The sequence below is a fragment of the Odocoileus virginianus genome, chromosome 25 (assembly GCF_023699985.2).
Source record: "Odocoileus virginianus isolate 20LAN1187 ecotype Illinois chromosome 25, Ovbor_1.2, whole genome shotgun sequence".
In the NCBI taxonomy this organism is placed as follows: Eukaryota; Metazoa; Chordata; class Mammalia; order Artiodactyla; family Cervidae; genus Odocoileus; species Odocoileus virginianus.
Window position 1 is genome coordinate 49036126 of NC_069698.1, and position 16589 is coordinate 49052714.

The window sequence follows — 16589 nt, forward strand, 5'->3', positions numbered from 1 at the left end:
AAGTCCACTCGGTGGGTGACGGTGAAGACCTGATTGGGGGCCATGGTGGGGACAGAGGGGCGGTGGTAGGTCGGGAAGGTATTTGGATGGTAGATTCCAATGAGGGGAGGAGAGGTGGGTCATAATGCTGGGACATTTCTACAGTGGACCTTTTGAGAAAGGGCTGACGGCTGAAATGCAGGCAGGGAATTTAGTGGCGAGGACAGGTTTGGAGCCCTTAACTCAGAGTTCCTACCTGGTGTCATAAATATTCAAAAAACAAACGAGCGTAACCCAGTTAAGTTTAGCATGTTAACAGAGACCCTGTTTGCAGAGTAATGAGACCCAGTTCTCAGCATAGCACCCCGGATCCGACACTTGGCTAAGAGCTGGACACTTCTTGTCTTATCCCAGAACTCTTTCTCGTGCTTATAAATTCTGCCTTTTTATGTGCCCAAGATCGAGTACATACCTTTTCTAGGGCTGAACAAATGGACCAATATGTTTCCTAATATCCCAAAGAAACACTGGGTGATAGATCTGATGTTCAGGAACAAGATTATCTAGAAAAATCACTGGGGGGAACTAGATCCAGAGAGAGTGCTCCTATGTTTCCTATTAAACCTCAGTGTTCCCATTTTGTGCGTGCTCAGTATCACACGGCCACGCTGTATGATGTTACTGACACTATAGACTTGCTCTTGACTCAGTGCCAGAGGCAGCTGGGCCGGCGAGATCTCTGATGTCACTGAAAAATAGATTCCAAGCCTGAGTAACTTCTAAAACAAAACTTCTAAAGCCTTCCCTTTGAGTCCTCACCCTTCTGGACTCTCCTGCCTTTTCTTCTCCCATGCCCCATCGTGCTGCTGGCTCATCAGCTTGGCGACTCTTCTCTAAAATACCCCCCAGCACCTTGAGTGTGTAGGCAGTGGAGCTGAGAACAGCAGAGTGCCTGCTTCCAGGAGCGTATCGTCTCATTCCAGGATAAGACAAGTATGGGATGTCTTGGGACAACCCAGTGGGACCCTTGGGGAGTTCCCTGGTGGTCCAGTGGTTAAGAACCCACCTTCCAATTCAGGGGACTTGGGTTCAATCCCTGGTTGGGGAACAAAAATCCCACCTGCCACGGGGCAACTAAACCTGAGTGCTGAGTGCGACCTACATGCTGCAACTAAGACCCTACACAGCTGCCCCCCAAAAGTCTCATTTGTGACCAAGGTCCCAAGTTAGTATGTGGTGAGAACAATCACACTCCAAAGTGAGGTGTATGGTTTCCAGGCAGGACAGCCAAGGACGTCATTGGAAACGAGCTTTGAACCCTTCAGCTGATGACCTATTGTTGTTCAATCGATCAGTCACATCTGACTCTGTGACCCCATGGATTGCAGCACACAAGGCTTCCCTGTCCTACACTATTTTCTGGAGTTTGCTCAAATTCATGCCCACTGAGTTGGTGATACCATTCAACCATCTCAGCCTCTGTCATCCCCTTCTCCTCCAGCCTTCAGTCTTACCCAGCATCAGGGTCTTTTCCAATGAGTCAGCTCTTTGCATCAGGTGGCCAAAGCATTGGCTCTTCAGCTTCAGCATCAGTTCTTCCAGTGAATTTTTAGGACTTATTTCCTTTAGGATCGACTGGTTTGATCTCCTGGCTGTCCAAGGGACTCTCAAGAGTCTTCTTGAGCACCATAGCTCAAAGGTATCTATTCTTTGGTGCTCAACCGTTTTTATAGTCCATCTCTCATATTCATATATGACTACTGGAAAAACCATAGCTTTGACTAGATGGACCTTTGTTGTATAGTCAAGTTGCAGCCTAAACAAAACATCAGCAAGACTGAGAGGGGCTGGAGATTACAGAGAAGGTTTTGTAGAAGAGAAATAGGTCTTGTGTAATAAGCTTTCTCTCTCCACGGAGGGAGGGTAGGGTGCTATCTTCTTTCCTCCGTCTATGAGGGTAGTTTCAGTGATGCCTTTTGGAGAGGTTGTTTGCAGCCCAGGGAACTTAGTTAACTCAGGGACCAGAGTCAGATTCGGGCATACGGATTCTCACAGGTAAGGGGCTGGCTGAAGCCACAGAGAATACGGCTGTGTGCCTGCCCTTCCAATGACCATGAGACAAAAATGCAAGTTTATGCAGAGCAGGGGTGAGCCACATGAGAGAGACCCCTGTGGGACTGTGCTGGAGAATTCTAAGAGCAGCAGGGGCATCGAGAGGTACTGCTACGTTTCCAGAGACCAGGAAGGGCTCTTAGGTGAAGAACTAGATGAGATGCTTTTGCCTGAGGTGAGGGCATGACAGGCAGGAAATACCTCCGGTATGGGGGGTGTGGGGGCTTCCCTCATATCTCAGCTGGTAAAGAATTTGCCTGCAATGTAAGAGACCTGAGTTCGCTCCCTGGGTCGGGAAGATCCCCTGGAGGAGGAAATGGCAACCCACTCCAGTATTCTTGCCTGGGAAATCCCATGGACAGAGAAGCCTGGTGGGCTACAGTCCATGGGGTCACAACAGTCGGACACAACTGAGCAACTAAACCACCAAAGCGTGGGGAGTGCGGGAGCGGGAGAGAGGCTCGGAGAAAGAGTTGGTGTCACACAGGGACCATGGCCAGTGGCTGTCCACGTCTGCCTCCTCCCGATTCTGACCTTGGAGAGGTCAAAGTGCAGCCAGCAAGGGGAGGGAAGGAGTGAAGAAAGCAGCCGCTTGCTTCCACGTGCCGGCCAGGAGAGCTCAACTGAGCTGGGCAGGAGTTTTAACTTTGAAATGGAGGTTGGGCTCCTGTGTGCAGCGGACATTGGGGATTCATCATTGGAGAGTGAGCAGGAAGCCATCAGGACTGCCTGAGATTTCATCTGGGAGCAGGAGACGAGCCAACCACAGAGCAGGCCAGGGAAAGAAAACATCACTCATGATTGTGTCTTGCAAATGTCTCTCTGGAGAACTGGTTATACGCATGCATGATGATGATCTGGGCTGCCCTGCTGATAAAGAGCCCACTTGCTACTGCAGGAGATGCAAGAGACACAGGTTTGATCCCTGGGTCAGGAAGATCCCCTGGAGGAGGCCATGGCAACCCACTCCAGTATTCTTGCCTGGAGAATCCCATGGACAGAGGAACCTGGCGGGCTGCAGTCCATGGGGGATGGAGAGTTGGACACAGCTGATTGTGCGCGCACACATACACACAAACATATACGATGATGATCTAACAGTGACACGCATGTCCTTCACTCTCTCTGCAAACACACCCACTGGACACCTGCCATGTGCCAGGCTTGGAGCTGACTCTGGGGACCAACAGAGAGCCGAGCCAGCAAGGCCCTCAGCCTTCCCAGGGCCGACAGGCTGATGGGGAGACACTGGACTCCCTGCCCTCCTAGACAAACGGACTCCCAGAGTATTTTGAGGGTTTGATGAGGGAAGCACCACCCAGGGTGGGGTGGAAAAGAGGAATGGCTTCACGGAAGACAGGTCTGGGGTTGCCTCCTGTAGAAACTGACAGTCCTGGCTGGGTAGCAGTGGGCAGGAGGGCTCTCCAGACAGAACGAGGAAGTGCTCCTTCTGCAAAAGAGGGGAGAAAAGGGGCCCAGTTCTGTGAGAGCAGAGTGTGCAAAAGGCCAAATGAGGGGCCTCCCTGGCGGTCGCCCATCCACCGCAGGGACGTAGGTTTCATCCCTGGGTGGGGAACTAGGATCCCACATGCAAAAAAAAGAAAAAAAAGGAGGGCGGGGGCAAATGAGCATAATTCCTTTCATATGAAATAGCCTAAAATAGGCAAATCTATAGGGATAGAAAGTTGATTATGGGCAGTCCAGGGTTGGGGGGCAGGGCTTCTCTTTGGGATGACAAAGTTTCCTAAAATTAGGTTGAGATAATGGTTAACTTAAATATACTAAAACCATTGAACTGTACACTTTAAATGGATCAACTACATGGTTTATGAATTATATTTTAGAAAAAGGTCATTCAAAAGTCATAGCACAATAAATACGGCATTTAGGAACAGGTGCAAACTTGTAAAGAATTCACGGGAATGGTTCTGCAGATGTCGGGAGAGTGTCAACTCTTGGCGTCAGGAGGGGAATGGGTGATTGGGGGCGGGGGAGCGGGGAGCAGAGAGGTGAGTGGCCATCCAACTGCCGCGACGTACCCCTCGAGTCTTACCGTAAATGGTGGTTTCACAGGTGTGGTCTCTGTAGGATCAATTCGGACATCTTTTAGGAGCACTCTGGAATATATAACATGTTTCTAAATAAAGGAAAAGGGGGGAGGTGGAGGCCACGTGAGAGATGGACTGAAAGGCACCTGGGCACTGGCGGCAGAATCCAGAGGTTCACGTGAGACGTCTGCACCGAACGAAGTCGCTGGGGAGCCGGTGAGGGTGTCTGAGCATGAAGGTGAAGGCGTCTGGGTTACGAAAGGGTCTGGGCTCCGCAGGCAGGAACAATGAAGGCAGGTAGCGGGGCTCGACGTACAGAGCCTGGAGGAGTGGGAACAGGATCTGAGCATTTGCACGGGGACCGTGGAGGGGCGGTGCGGTGTGAAGGGGCGGTGCGGTGTGAAGGGTGTAAGGACCACCATCAAGGAAGAGGAAAGATGCCTGGGAGGATGGGCAGCGGCACAGGCCTGGACAGAGATAGAGGGAGTGGGTGAGAAGGAGCTGGAAGAAAGAAAAGGGGAACAGGTTAACCTTGCATATACACATGGTGAAGGTGAAAGTCGCTCAGTCGTGTCTGACTCTTTGCGACCCCATGGACTATACAGTCCATGGAATTCTCCAGGCCAGAATACTGGAGTGGGTAGCCTTTCCCTCTCCAGGGGAATCCTCCCAACCCAGGGATCTAACACAGGTCTCCCACATTGCAGGTGAATTCTTTGCCAGCTGAGCCACAAGGGAAGCCCAAGAATACTGGAGTGGGTAGCCTGCCCCTTCTCCAGTGGATTGTCCCAACCCAGGAATTGAACCGGGGTCTCCTGCATTGCAGGTGGATTCTTTACCAACTGAGCTTTCAGGGAAGCCCTGCATATATATGTAGGAATATAAGAAAATACTTCATTACTAAATGAGGAATCTCGGGAGATTGCACCTGTAACTGCCCACGTTGTAGATTCTGGGTAATTGTGGGGTCTTTCAAAGTTCTAAGGGCTTGGTTCCTTGAGGAGCATGTTCTTCTGTATAAATAGTTCCACACTGTGCAGGGTATCACAGTCTGAGTTGCAGCCCTGCTTCCCATTCCTTCCCAGACGCAGAACTTCTCTGGAGTGTAGTCTGGGGCCTTGTGGTTTAGCTGCTAAGTTGTGTCTGACTCTCATGACCTCATGAACTTAGCACTCCAGGGTCCTCTGTCCATGGGATTTTCCAGGCAAGTATACCGGAGTGGGTTGCCATTTCCTTGTCCAGGGTATCTTCCCGACCCAGGGATTGAAGCCAGGTCTCTGGCACTGCAGGCAGATTCTTTACCAACTGAGCTACCAGGGAATTCCCACAAATACTCACATACTAGTCAAATGCTAAGTAAGGTGGTCTTAGTGATACAGGATGCTTTCTTGCTGGCCAGCTCCGAAAAGTCTTCCCTGAGCGAGTTCTCATATATTCCAACTTCCCGTCGCTCTGGGAAACTTACCTGGCCTGGCTTGTAAGAGGAGCAGAGAGGATGGTCCCAGGAGGAAGAACATCCTGGATCAGGGCAGGGATGAATGGGTGGGAGGAGCAGGTGGGCTGGTGAGTGACAGGGTCAGTGGAGCCACAAGCAGAACAGCTGAGTCCCAAAGGTAGCAGAGGCCAGATTGAATAAGCAGGTTGGACTTGATCCTTTTCCATAAGGGTGACTGAAGCAACTGAAAATTTTGAAGCAGGATAGTGATAGGATATTAAAAAGCAGAGACATTACTTTGCCAACAAAGTTTCATCTAGTCAAGGCTATGGTTTTTCCAGTAGTCGTGTATGGATGTGAGAGTTGGACTATAAAGAAAGCTGAGCACCGAAGAACTGATGCTTTTGAACTGCGGTGTTGGAGAGGACTCTTGAGAGTCCCTTGGACTGCAAGGAGATCCAACCAGTCCATCCTGAAGGAGATCAGTCCTGGGTGTTCATTGGAAGGACTGATGTTGAAGCTGAAACTCCAATACTTTGGCCACCTGATGTGAAGAACTGACTCATTTGAAAAGACCCTGATGCTGGGAAAGATTGAAGGCGGGAGCAGAAGGGGACAACAGAGGAAGAGATGGTTGGATGGCGTCATTGACTCGATGGACATGAGTTTGGGTAAACTCCAGGAGTTGGTGACAGACTGCATGCTGCATTCCATGGGGTTGCAAAGAGTCGGACATGACTGAGAGACTGAACTGAACTGAATTGAATGGAGAAGGAAATGGCAACCCACTCCAGTGTTTTTGCTTGGAGAATCCCAGGGACAGGGGAGCCTGGTGGGCTGCCGTCTATGGTTTCGCATAGAGTCGGACACGACTGAAGCGACTTAGCAGTAGCAGGAACAATAAACATTTACTATGTGCAAGGAGTCATTCAGCCTTTTCATATATGTCCTCTCATTTAATCTTCTCAGTGATTTTGTGAAGGTAGATATGATCCAGCCATCTGCCCCAGTCATTTTTTGAAAACTGAAGACAGCTTTGGGCCAGTCCCTCTATGCGTGTTCTTTGGACCCATATGGAAACTGAAATGTCCTCACTCCTGGAAGGTCAAAGCAATTTCTAAAAGCCAAAACTAGAAAGAGGCTTGACTGGGAATTCAAACCCAGGAAATCAGACTCTTCCACTGAACTGTGGTGCTAGAGAAGACTCTTGAGAGTCCCTAGGACAGCAAGGAGATCAAACCAGTCCATCCTAAAGAAAGTTAACCCTGAATATTTATTGGAAGGACTGATGCTGTAGCCAAAGTTCCAATATTTTGGTCACCTGATGTGAAGAGTCGACTCATTGGAAAAGACCCTGATGCTGGGAAGGATTGGGGGCCGGAGGGGAAGGGGACGACAGAGGTTGAGACGGTTGGATGGCATCACCAACTCAATGGACATGAATACCCCGGGAGATAGTGAAGGACAGGGAAGCCCAGACGTGACTGAGTGACTGAACAACCCTGGGCTAGAGGCCTGGGTCAGCTGGGCCCTCCTCTTGCGGCGGGGCTGTAGGTGCTAGGTGTGTCCTAGAGGCAGTGCAGTCAGCTGGGGTCTTGAAGTACGAACTGATCCTAAGTAAGAGGAGGAGGTCAGTGAAGCCTCTACAGATGAGGTGAACAGGATGTAAGGCACATGTGTAGATGAGCTTGGCAGACCTGGTTACCTGCCATTTCTCTGCCCCACCCCCCCTTTATTTTTGGAGGGTAGCAATGTGCCCAGCTCTTAGGAATAAATTGTGATTGGTTTTAAACCAATCATGGTTAAGTTAAAATTGCTAGGCACTCATTTTTGCTACAGCCAGTAAAGGGTCCTGTGACCAAGTTGGTTAGTCAGACAAAGGGAAAATCTGTTGAAGGCTTGTGAAAAGTATTTTGAGTCCCTTGATGGAAGGCAGGGACATCAGCCCTCTCTATCTGGCTGCCTCACTGCACCCCGACTTTGAAAGTAGCCCTGAATCCAGGTGCTGTGGCAGCCATCTTGTGACCATGAAGCAGCAGACACAAAAAGCCCATCAACGGAGAGTGGCGGAGTAGAAAGGGCTGTGTTCTTAACGAGCTGAACTAAGGGCAGCAAGGCTTTCCCTCTGGGTTTCTTAATATGTGAAAAAAGTAACCCCTAGGTTTTCATTGCCTCTAGCTGACCACATGCTAACCGCTATAATCAGCACAATGAGGAGAAGACAGGAAGGAGAGGTGAACGTATCTGGAGTGTAATATGTTGTGTTGGGCACCAGTGGAAACACGGCTTTGTTCTCTAATTTTTTTATGTGTTGTAAATCTTGAAGACAGAGTCATATTTCCAGTTTTTTCCCTCCTACCCACTTCCTACTTTCCTTGAGCCCACATTAAGCCCACATGCTTCATGACTATTGGTTTGGAATAAAGAAATTTCTCCTTTGTTGACTCTCATTGTACCTTTGTCAAGTGATCAGAAATATTCCAGGACGGAGGGCAGAGACCTGAACTCCTTCATTGTAATCCTGAGGGCCTTTTACAGATGCTTTCTTACCATTTTGTTTGGTGCCCAGAGGGAGGCTGGTAACTTAGAAACTTGAAGAAAAAAGACCTCAAGCAAGAAAACTCATAAAAGCATTTGGAGGGGTGGAGGAGGGCAGTTGTTAAAATGACAGAGACAATGTAAGAAAAGGGAAAGAAAGGATGAAAGAGTGCTTTTTTGTAACACTCTGGCTTTTCAACGCACCCAGTAAAGACTCTATGACCCCTCCCCAACCCAATACATCTGTTGTCGTTCAGTCGCTCAGCCCTGTCCAACTCTTTGCGACCCCATGGACTGCAGCTCGCCAGGTTTCCCTTTCTGCCTAAATCCTAACAACTGACTGATGTCTCTTCTATCAGTGCAGAGACATTTCTGAGATATCTATCATTACTTTCTATGGTAGACACTGTTAACCACCTACAAACAGCTGGTAACCCCTTCCCCATTCCGTGTGAACAGAATCCCGTTTTTATTTACCCCCCAAAGTATGGTGAAGCTATTCAGATTTGGATGGCCTTGCAGTGGCCCCAGATCCAGAACATGGAAATCTTGTTCACTTTTTCCAGGGTTTGGTTAATGAATGAGTGTGTGACACAATTTGGACCAATGAGATCAGAGGAGAAATCTGGTAGGGATCTTGGTGGTGGTGGTTTAATCACTAAGTCATGTCCAACTCTTGTGACCTCATGGACTGTAGTCCGGCTAGGCTCCTCTGTCCTTGGGATTCTCCAGGCAAGAATACTGGAGTGGATTACTATTTCCTCCTCCAGGGGATCTTCCCAGGAATCGAACCCAGGTCTCCTGTATTGCAGGCAGATTCTTTACTGACTGAGCCACAAGGGGAAGTTTTCTTTTGCTTTTGAAAGAAGTGGGCATGCTCCTTCTTCAGCTTCTGGTATGGATTGTGAAGAGGCGATGCCTGGAGCCGTGGTAGCCTTTTTGGGACCATCGGAGGAGCCCACCTAAAGTCTGTTACTGAAGGCTCGGCCTCTCTGTGCACCAGTAATGAGCCAAGAGTTTTGGGTGACTTAGAAAAGGATAGCTTTATTGTCAGGCAAAGCGAGGCACACTGGGCTTCTGCCTGGAAAACCCATGTGTCCCTACCCCATAGAACTTGCTGAGGGCTTTTGTAACAGTGGGTCACAGGTGGGGTCTCTGACAGGATGAGGCTGTGAACAGTCTGCAGCCCCTTAATCTCAGAAGAGGAGACGGTTGGATGGCATTATCAACTCAATGCACGGGAGTTTGGGCAAACTCTGGGCGATGGTGAAGGACAGGGAAGTCTAGTGAGTTGCAGTCCCTGGGGTCACAAAGAGTCAGACGTGACAAAGCTCAGGTGGCCGGGTCTCCTAATCTTGATGAGCCTCTCTGGTCTCTTTAATCTTGCCTCAGGAGAGTTCTTGGCTGCTCCTCCCATGATTAGCAAATGTTGGAATCCAGCCTTTGGAACTCAGGGAAGGTTGGGGAAGCTGGTCTTGCCTTAAAGAAAGAGGGGAGAGAAGGGTCTCAGTGCTTGGGAGATCCACAGGGCCCTGCATGGTTTCAGGTCCTTGATGTTGTTTAGCCTCCATATTAACCACGTCTGGATATATTTCCCTTTTGAACTTAATTTGCTATTATTAGACTGATAAAGAGGAAAAAGATATCTGCTTTTAAGACTGAGGTAGGAAATATCCAAGATGAACCTGGAGCATCTTGTGGTGCCAGAACATAAGGACGTGCTTACCAAAAATCCCTGTTCCAACTGCCACCCCGTCAATGGTGGAGACATGTCAAAGGGGCACCGTAGCAAAGCTTCTAGTGGCCAAAGCCGGACAGTCTGAGCACAAGATGATGAATGTACATTGGGTTATAACCTAAAGTATAACATAAATATCCATGAGTACATACTAATATAATAAGTGGTAGAATAAATAAATGAGGGAAAAAAATCTCCTGTGCCAAAAAATTCCAAAAAATTTATGTACGTACTATATCCTCAAGGAGATGGAGCGTAACAACCTACTCCTTAAATTCGCAGCGTGCAGAGGCTTTCTTCTAAAGAGTAAGCTGTGGAAATAGAGGAGATAAGGCTAACTTGTTGAGAGTCCTGACACATGTGACCTTAGCCAGTGGTCAAAGTCGGCATCAGTAGTGATGTCACAGTGATGGTGTGTATCCAATATAATGCGATAAGAACGGTACTTTGTCTCACTGGATTTTCTTCCCCAAATCCATAAACCCTGTTCAATCAGAGACAGACTTCAGACAAACTTCAAACTCAAACTGAGGTACATTCTAAAAATTTCCTAGTGAGCACTCTGCAGAAGTATTAAAGTCATCAAAAGCAAGGAAACTCTGAGAAACTGTCACAGCAAGATGAGCCTAAGAAGCAACGATGACAAAATGTAATGTGATATCCTGGTTGGAATTTGGAACATAAAAATGATGAGTTAAAAAAAAATTATTATACTGAGTAAAGTATCAGTTCAGTTCAGTTCAGTCGCTCAGCTGTGTCTGACACTTTGCGACCCCATGGACTGCAGCACTCCAGGCTTCCTGTCCATCATCAACTCCCAGAGCTTACTCAAACTCATGTCCATCTAGTCAGTGATGCCATCCAACCATCTCATCCTCTGTTGTCCCCTTCTCCTCCTGCCTCCAATCTTTCCCAGCACTAGGATCTTTTCCAGTGAATCAGTTCTTCGCATCAGGCCAAAGTATTGGAGTTTCAGCTTCAACATCAGTCCTTCCAATGAATAGTCAGGATTGATTTCCTTTAGGATGGACTGGTTGGATTTCCTTGCTGTCCAAGGGACTCTCAAGACTCTTCTCCAACACCACAGTTCAAAAGCATCAGTTCTTCAGTGCTCAGCTCTCTTTATAGTCCAACTCTCACATCCATACATGACTACTGGAAAAACCATAGCTTTGACTAGACAGACCTTTACTGGCAAAGTAATGTCTGCTTTTTAATATGCTGTCTATGCTGGTCATAGTTTTTCTTCCAAGGAGCAGTGTCTTTTAATTTCACAGCTGCAGTCACCATCTGCAGTGATTTCGGAGCCCCCAGAAATAAAGTCTCTCACTGTTTCCACTGTTTCCCCATCTATTTGCCATGAAGTGATGGGACTGGATGCCGTGATCTTAGTTTTCTAAATGCTGAGCTTTAAGCCAGCTGTTTCGCTCTCCTCCTTCACGTTCATCAAGAGGCTCTTTAGTTCTTTGCTTTCTGCTGTAAGGGTGGTGTCATCTGCATATCTGAGGTTATTGATATTTCTGGTATTTATTGGTATTTCTCCCTGCAATCTTGATTCCAGCTTGTGCTTCATCCAGCCCAGCATTTAGTATGATGTACTCAGCATATAAGTTAAATAAGCAGGGTGACAATATACAGAATAAAGCATGGACTTCAGCTAATAATGATGTATCAACATGTGTTCATTAATTGACAAGTTTATTATACTAATGGAAGTTGTTAATAATAGGGGACAGTAGGTGGGGCATATAGGAAATCTCTGTACTATCTTCATAAATTTTCTGTAAATCTAAAACTATTCTAAAATTAAAATTTTATTTAAAAAAAGAGATACCAATATTAAGAACGAAAGAGGTCCAAATCACTACAGATGGTATAGATATTTAAAGGACATATTATGAATAATTTTATGCTAATATATTTGATAATTTTGATGAAAAGGACACCACTGATAAATACTGAAGTTCATCCAGGAAGAAGTAGGTATGTAATTAGCTATATGTCTATTAATGAAATTTAATATCCAGTTTAAAACTTTCCTTCAGGGAACTCTCATACACTGTCCATGGGAATTAAATTGAAATAGCCACTTTGGAAAACAATATGAAAGTTTCTCCAAAAACTAAAAAAAGAACTACCACATGACCCAGCAAATCCACTCTTGGGTATATATCCAAAAACAAAAACAAAACCCTTGAAAACACTCATTTGAAAAGATACATGCATCCCAACATTCATAGAAGCATTATTATAATTGCCAAGATATGGCAGCAACCAAAGTGTTCATCAACAGATGAATGGTTAAAGAGGATGTGGTACAGATATACAATGGGCTATTACTCAGCCATAAAAAGAATGAAATAATGCTGTTTGCCGCTACATGGATGCACTTGGAGGGTGCTACACTAAGCGAAATGTCAGCGAGAGGAAGACAAACCCTGTATGATATCACTTATATGTGGAGTGTAAAAAATAAAGCAAATTGGTGAATGTAACAAAAAAGAAACAGATTCACAGATATAAAGAACAAACTAGTAGTTGCCACTGGGGAGATGGAAGTGGGGAGGGGCAAAGTAGGGGTAGGGGTTTAAGAAGTACAAAGTACAATCATAAAATAAATAAGCTACAAGGATATATTATACAACACAGGGAATATAGCCAATACTTTATAATAACTTTATTATTTATATATATATATATATTTATATATATATATTTTTAAAATAATAACTTTAAAAGGAATATAACCTATATAAAATTTTTGAATCATTATATTATACACTTTGAAACTAATATAATGTAAATTGCTGTATGTCAATAAAAAACCAAGAAAATAGGAAAAAGTTTTAGCAAGCTGAATTCAACAATACGTAAAAGGAATAATATATTGTGACTAAATGGGGTTTGCAAAGAATGCAAGAATGATTTAACACTGCACACTGAACATCAACCAAGTAATTTACATTATCAAAGTAATCATAAAGTAAATAAAAATTTACAGGATAAGGAAATATTATATAATACAGAATAAAAAAGAACAAAACACCTAAAATATGATCCATGAAAGGAAAATTGTCAAGTCAGACTTCATCAAAATTAAGAATGTTTTAGTTTTTTCAACATCGTTGGAATAACTGGATATCCACATGCAAATGAAAGAAAATGTACTCACGCGCCGGGTTTGCTGGGGGCTACTCGGCGGTGCCGCCATGACTATTCTCCCCAGAAAGAAGCCGCCGCCTCCCGACGGCGACCCCGCCAACGAGCCGCCGCCGCCCGGACCGCTGCCCCCGGCGCCTCGCCGCGGCGGGGGTGTAGGCGTGGGCGGCGGCGGCCCGGGTGTGGGCGGCGGCGACCGCGACCGTGACTCGGGCGTCGTGGGGGCCCGTCCTCGGGCTTCGCCACCGCCTCAAGGCCCTCTCCCGGGGCCACCGGGTGCGCTTCACCGCCGGGCGCTGGCCGTGCCGCCGGGCGCCGTGGCGGGCCCTCGGCCACAGCAGGCCTCTCCACCTCCTTGCGGGGGCCCTGGAGGTCCCGGCGGCGGTCCTGGTGATGCGTCGGGTACAGCCGCGACGGGCGTGGGCGCGGCGGGTGTGGTGGTGGGCGTGGGCGGCGCCGTGGGTGTGGGCGGCTGCCGCTCAGGGCCGGGTCACAGCAAGCGGCGGCGCCAGGCCCCCGGGGTTGGTGCGGTTGGCGGGGGCAGTCCTGAGCGTGAGGAGGTCGGCGCAGGTTACAACAGTGAGGATGAATATGAAGCGGCTGCAGCGCGCATAGAGGCCATGGACCCCGCCACCGTCGAGCAGCAGGAGCACTGGTTTGAAAAGGCCTTGCGAGACAAGAAGGGCTTCATCATCAAGCCGATGAAGGAGGATGGTGCCTGTCTCTTCCGGGCTGTAGCTGACCAGGTATATGGAGACCAGGACATGCATGAGGTTGTTCGAAAGCACTGCATGGACTATCTGATGAAGAATGCTGACTACTTCTCCAACTATGTCACAGAGGACTTTACCACCTACATCAACCGGAAGCGGAAAAACAACTGCCATGGCAACCACATTGAGATGCAGGCCATGGCAGAGATGTACAACCGGCCCGTGGACGTGTACCAGTACAGCACAGAACCCATCAATACATTCCATGGGATCCATCAAAATGAGGATGAACCCATTCGTGTCAGCTACCATAGGAATAGCCACTACAATTCAGTGGTGAATCCTAACAAGGCCACCATTGGCGTGGGACTGGGCCTGCCATCCTTCAAACCAGGGTTTGCAGAGCAGTCCCTGATGAAGAATGCCATAAAAACATCAGAGGAATCATGGATTGAACAGCAGATGCTGGAAGACAAGAAGCGGGCCACAGATTGGGAGGCCACAAATGAGGCCGTTGAGGAGCAGGTGGCCCGGGAATCCTACTTGCAGTGGCTGCGGGATCAAGAAAAACAGGCTCGCCAAGTCCGTGGCCCCAGCCAGCCCCGGAAAGCCAGTGCCACATGCAGCTCTGCCACAGCAGCAGCCTCCAGTGGTCTTGAGGAGTGGACCAGCCGGTCCCCAAGGCAGCGGAGTTCAGCGTCGTCACCTGAGCACCCTGAGCTGCACGCTGAGCTGGGCATCAAGCCCCCTTCCCCAGGCACTGTCTTAGCTCTTGCCAAACCTCCTTCACCCTGTGCACCAGGTACAAGCAGCCAGTTCTCGACAGGGGCCGACCGGGCTACTTCCCCCCTCGTGTCCCTCTATCCTGCTCTGGAGTGCCGGGCCCTCATTCAGCAGATGTCCCCCTCCGCCTTTGGTCTGAATGACTGGGATGATGATGAGATCCTAGCCTCGGTGCTGGCAGTGTCCCAACAGGAATACCTAGACAGTATGAAGAAAAACAAAGTGCACAGAGACCCACCCCCAGACAAGAGTTGATGGAGACCCAGAGACTGGAGACCATTTCCCAATCCCTACCACTCCTGCCCTCCGGTGCCACCCCACCTTCTTTGGCTTTCTCCCCTCTTGCCTTCTTCCTTCTTTCCGCTTCTTTGGCTCCTCCCCACTTCCCTCTGGCTGGCCCACCCCTGTGCACCCTCTCATCGCTGCCACCACCACCATCATCTGTCTCTTCGCCAGCTGATGTGCTCTGTTTCCCCCTGCACAGCACCATCCCTGCATTCCACAGGGGACTTGGGCAAGGGTGCTGAAGGTAGGCGAGGGGCATACAGAGACAAACCAACTGGCAGCCAGGCAGCCCCTGAGGAGAGACATTCAGACAGCAAAGTCTCCCTGCCCTCCATTCCAAGATCAGAAACTTGTCACCCTACCTTCACAAATGATACCAGGGAGGTGGGAGGAAGAAGTGGGAAAAAATCCCCTTCCCAGTACCCTTAAAATGTCTGAGCCTTCAATGTTTTTTTCTTTATTAAAATATACTTTTATCTTATAAAATCAATCAGTGATGTAGACAACAGCATTGGCTCTATGAAGGTGACATCTCTCTGGTTTGGAGGCAGGTAGGCCACGGGGCACAAAGATGTGGTTGATGTACCTGGCCTCCAGCTCTGTGGAGATGGGCAGGGTCTAGAGTATGAGCCAGGGTGGGGTGGGAGGGCAGGAGGGGGCAGGTGTCAAGTGGGCTTTGGACGAGACTCTGACCTCGCTGCATTCCTTATGCTTCCACCACCACCACCAGTCTTTTTGGAATCTCAGGGTGGGGGGCACCTTTGAGGATCATGGCCGCCGCCCAGGATTTGAGTGTGGGGGGGTGGGAGCAGCCTCAGCAGATGGGGCACTCATGCCTTGCAGGTGTCAACAAGATCCACCATCTGTAATGTCCTTGGCACAATAAAACCAAATGTCAGTTTCCCCTGAGCGCCTCTGTTCTGTGTGGGGCAGGGGGTGGGTGAGCCTTTGGTCAGAGGCGGTGATGGCACAGACCTTGGCTTGACTTGTAAGGGCTATATGCTCTCCATTGGGATCTCTCTGGATGCCCAGAGTTTGTTCATACTTGATTCACTGCTTACTGAATCAGCCTTTGGACCTGTTACCACCAAGAAAGCTCTGTCTTTGCCCACTGCCCCTGCCTCAGTATTGTCACAGGATGTAGCCTGCCCACCCTATTTCCTGGGGTGTGATGGAAGCAGAGAATTGAACTTGATGGCAGGTACTGAATGTCGAACTTCTCTGCCTGCCTCTAGCCCCCATATGTTTGCTCTTTCATTGTGAGTATTTGATGAGGAAATGCTTTGGACAGGCACAGCAGTCGCTTCATAGCAACCTGAGTTTAGTGGAAGTGACCAGAGGGTGGACCCCCCCACACAAGCACAATGGGTTTTAGAAATTGGGGAATAGCTAAACCTTTTTTTATTCATGTTCCCAGTTCTCTTGACACTTCTGTCCCTGACTTTTGTAGAGGTAAAGCCAAGGCAAAGAAGGATGGCTGGCCCCAGGTTTTTCAGTTCTTTTCTTCAATGCCCCTCAATAATGGGGTCCCTGTGGAAGGATGTATGTCCAGCTCTGCAGATGAGGGTGTGGCTATCTGCAGGTGTCTCTGTGGAATCCACTGGTTAAGCACTGTGTTGGAGAGTTGGTTTAAAACCGGCTTTTTCTAACTGTGGCTTTGGTCAAGTCGCAGGCTCTCTGAGTTTCAAGTGTCCCATGTATAGGACAGGAGTGATAAATATCTACTACCTCACGCTCTCTCTGTTGTGAGCATTGAGAGAGTGTATATGGTCAACATAATGTATGATGGCACAGTGCCT

The 16589-nt window shown here is 48.3% G+C and overlaps 1 protein-coding gene and 1 long non-coding RNA gene across 3 annotated transcripts; one reads left to right on the top strand and one right to left on the bottom strand.

Annotated features, from left to right (window-relative positions):
- Positions 1–2491: 2491 nt before the first annotated feature.
- Positions 2492–13098, bottom strand: LOC110140407 (uncharacterized). The gene is made up of 6 exons (XR_011483495.1): positions 13023–13098; positions 9839–9968; positions 5605–5818; positions 4286–4460; positions 4145–4208; positions 2492–3541 (listed from the first exon to the last, which is right to left on the bottom strand). It is a non-coding gene; the product is annotated as an uncharacterized lncRNA (long non-coding RNA).
- Positions 13028–15699, top strand: LOC139031065 (OTU domain-containing protein 5). Of its 2 annotated transcripts, XM_070455145.1 has the most exons (2): positions 13028–13411; positions 13580–15699. In XM_070455145.1, exons 1-2 carry the CDS (start codon positions 13060–13062, stop codon positions 14758–14760), a joined length of 1533 nt encoding a protein of 510 aa, XP_070311246.1. In that variant the 5' UTR covers positions 13028–13059; the 3' UTR covers positions 14761–15699. The 2 variants fall into 2 exon arrangements, with proteins under 2 accessions (XP_070311246.1, XP_070311245.1); XM_070455144.1 differs by having other exon boundaries at positions 13028–15699.
- The last annotated feature ends 890 nt before the right edge of the window (positions 15700–16589 follow it).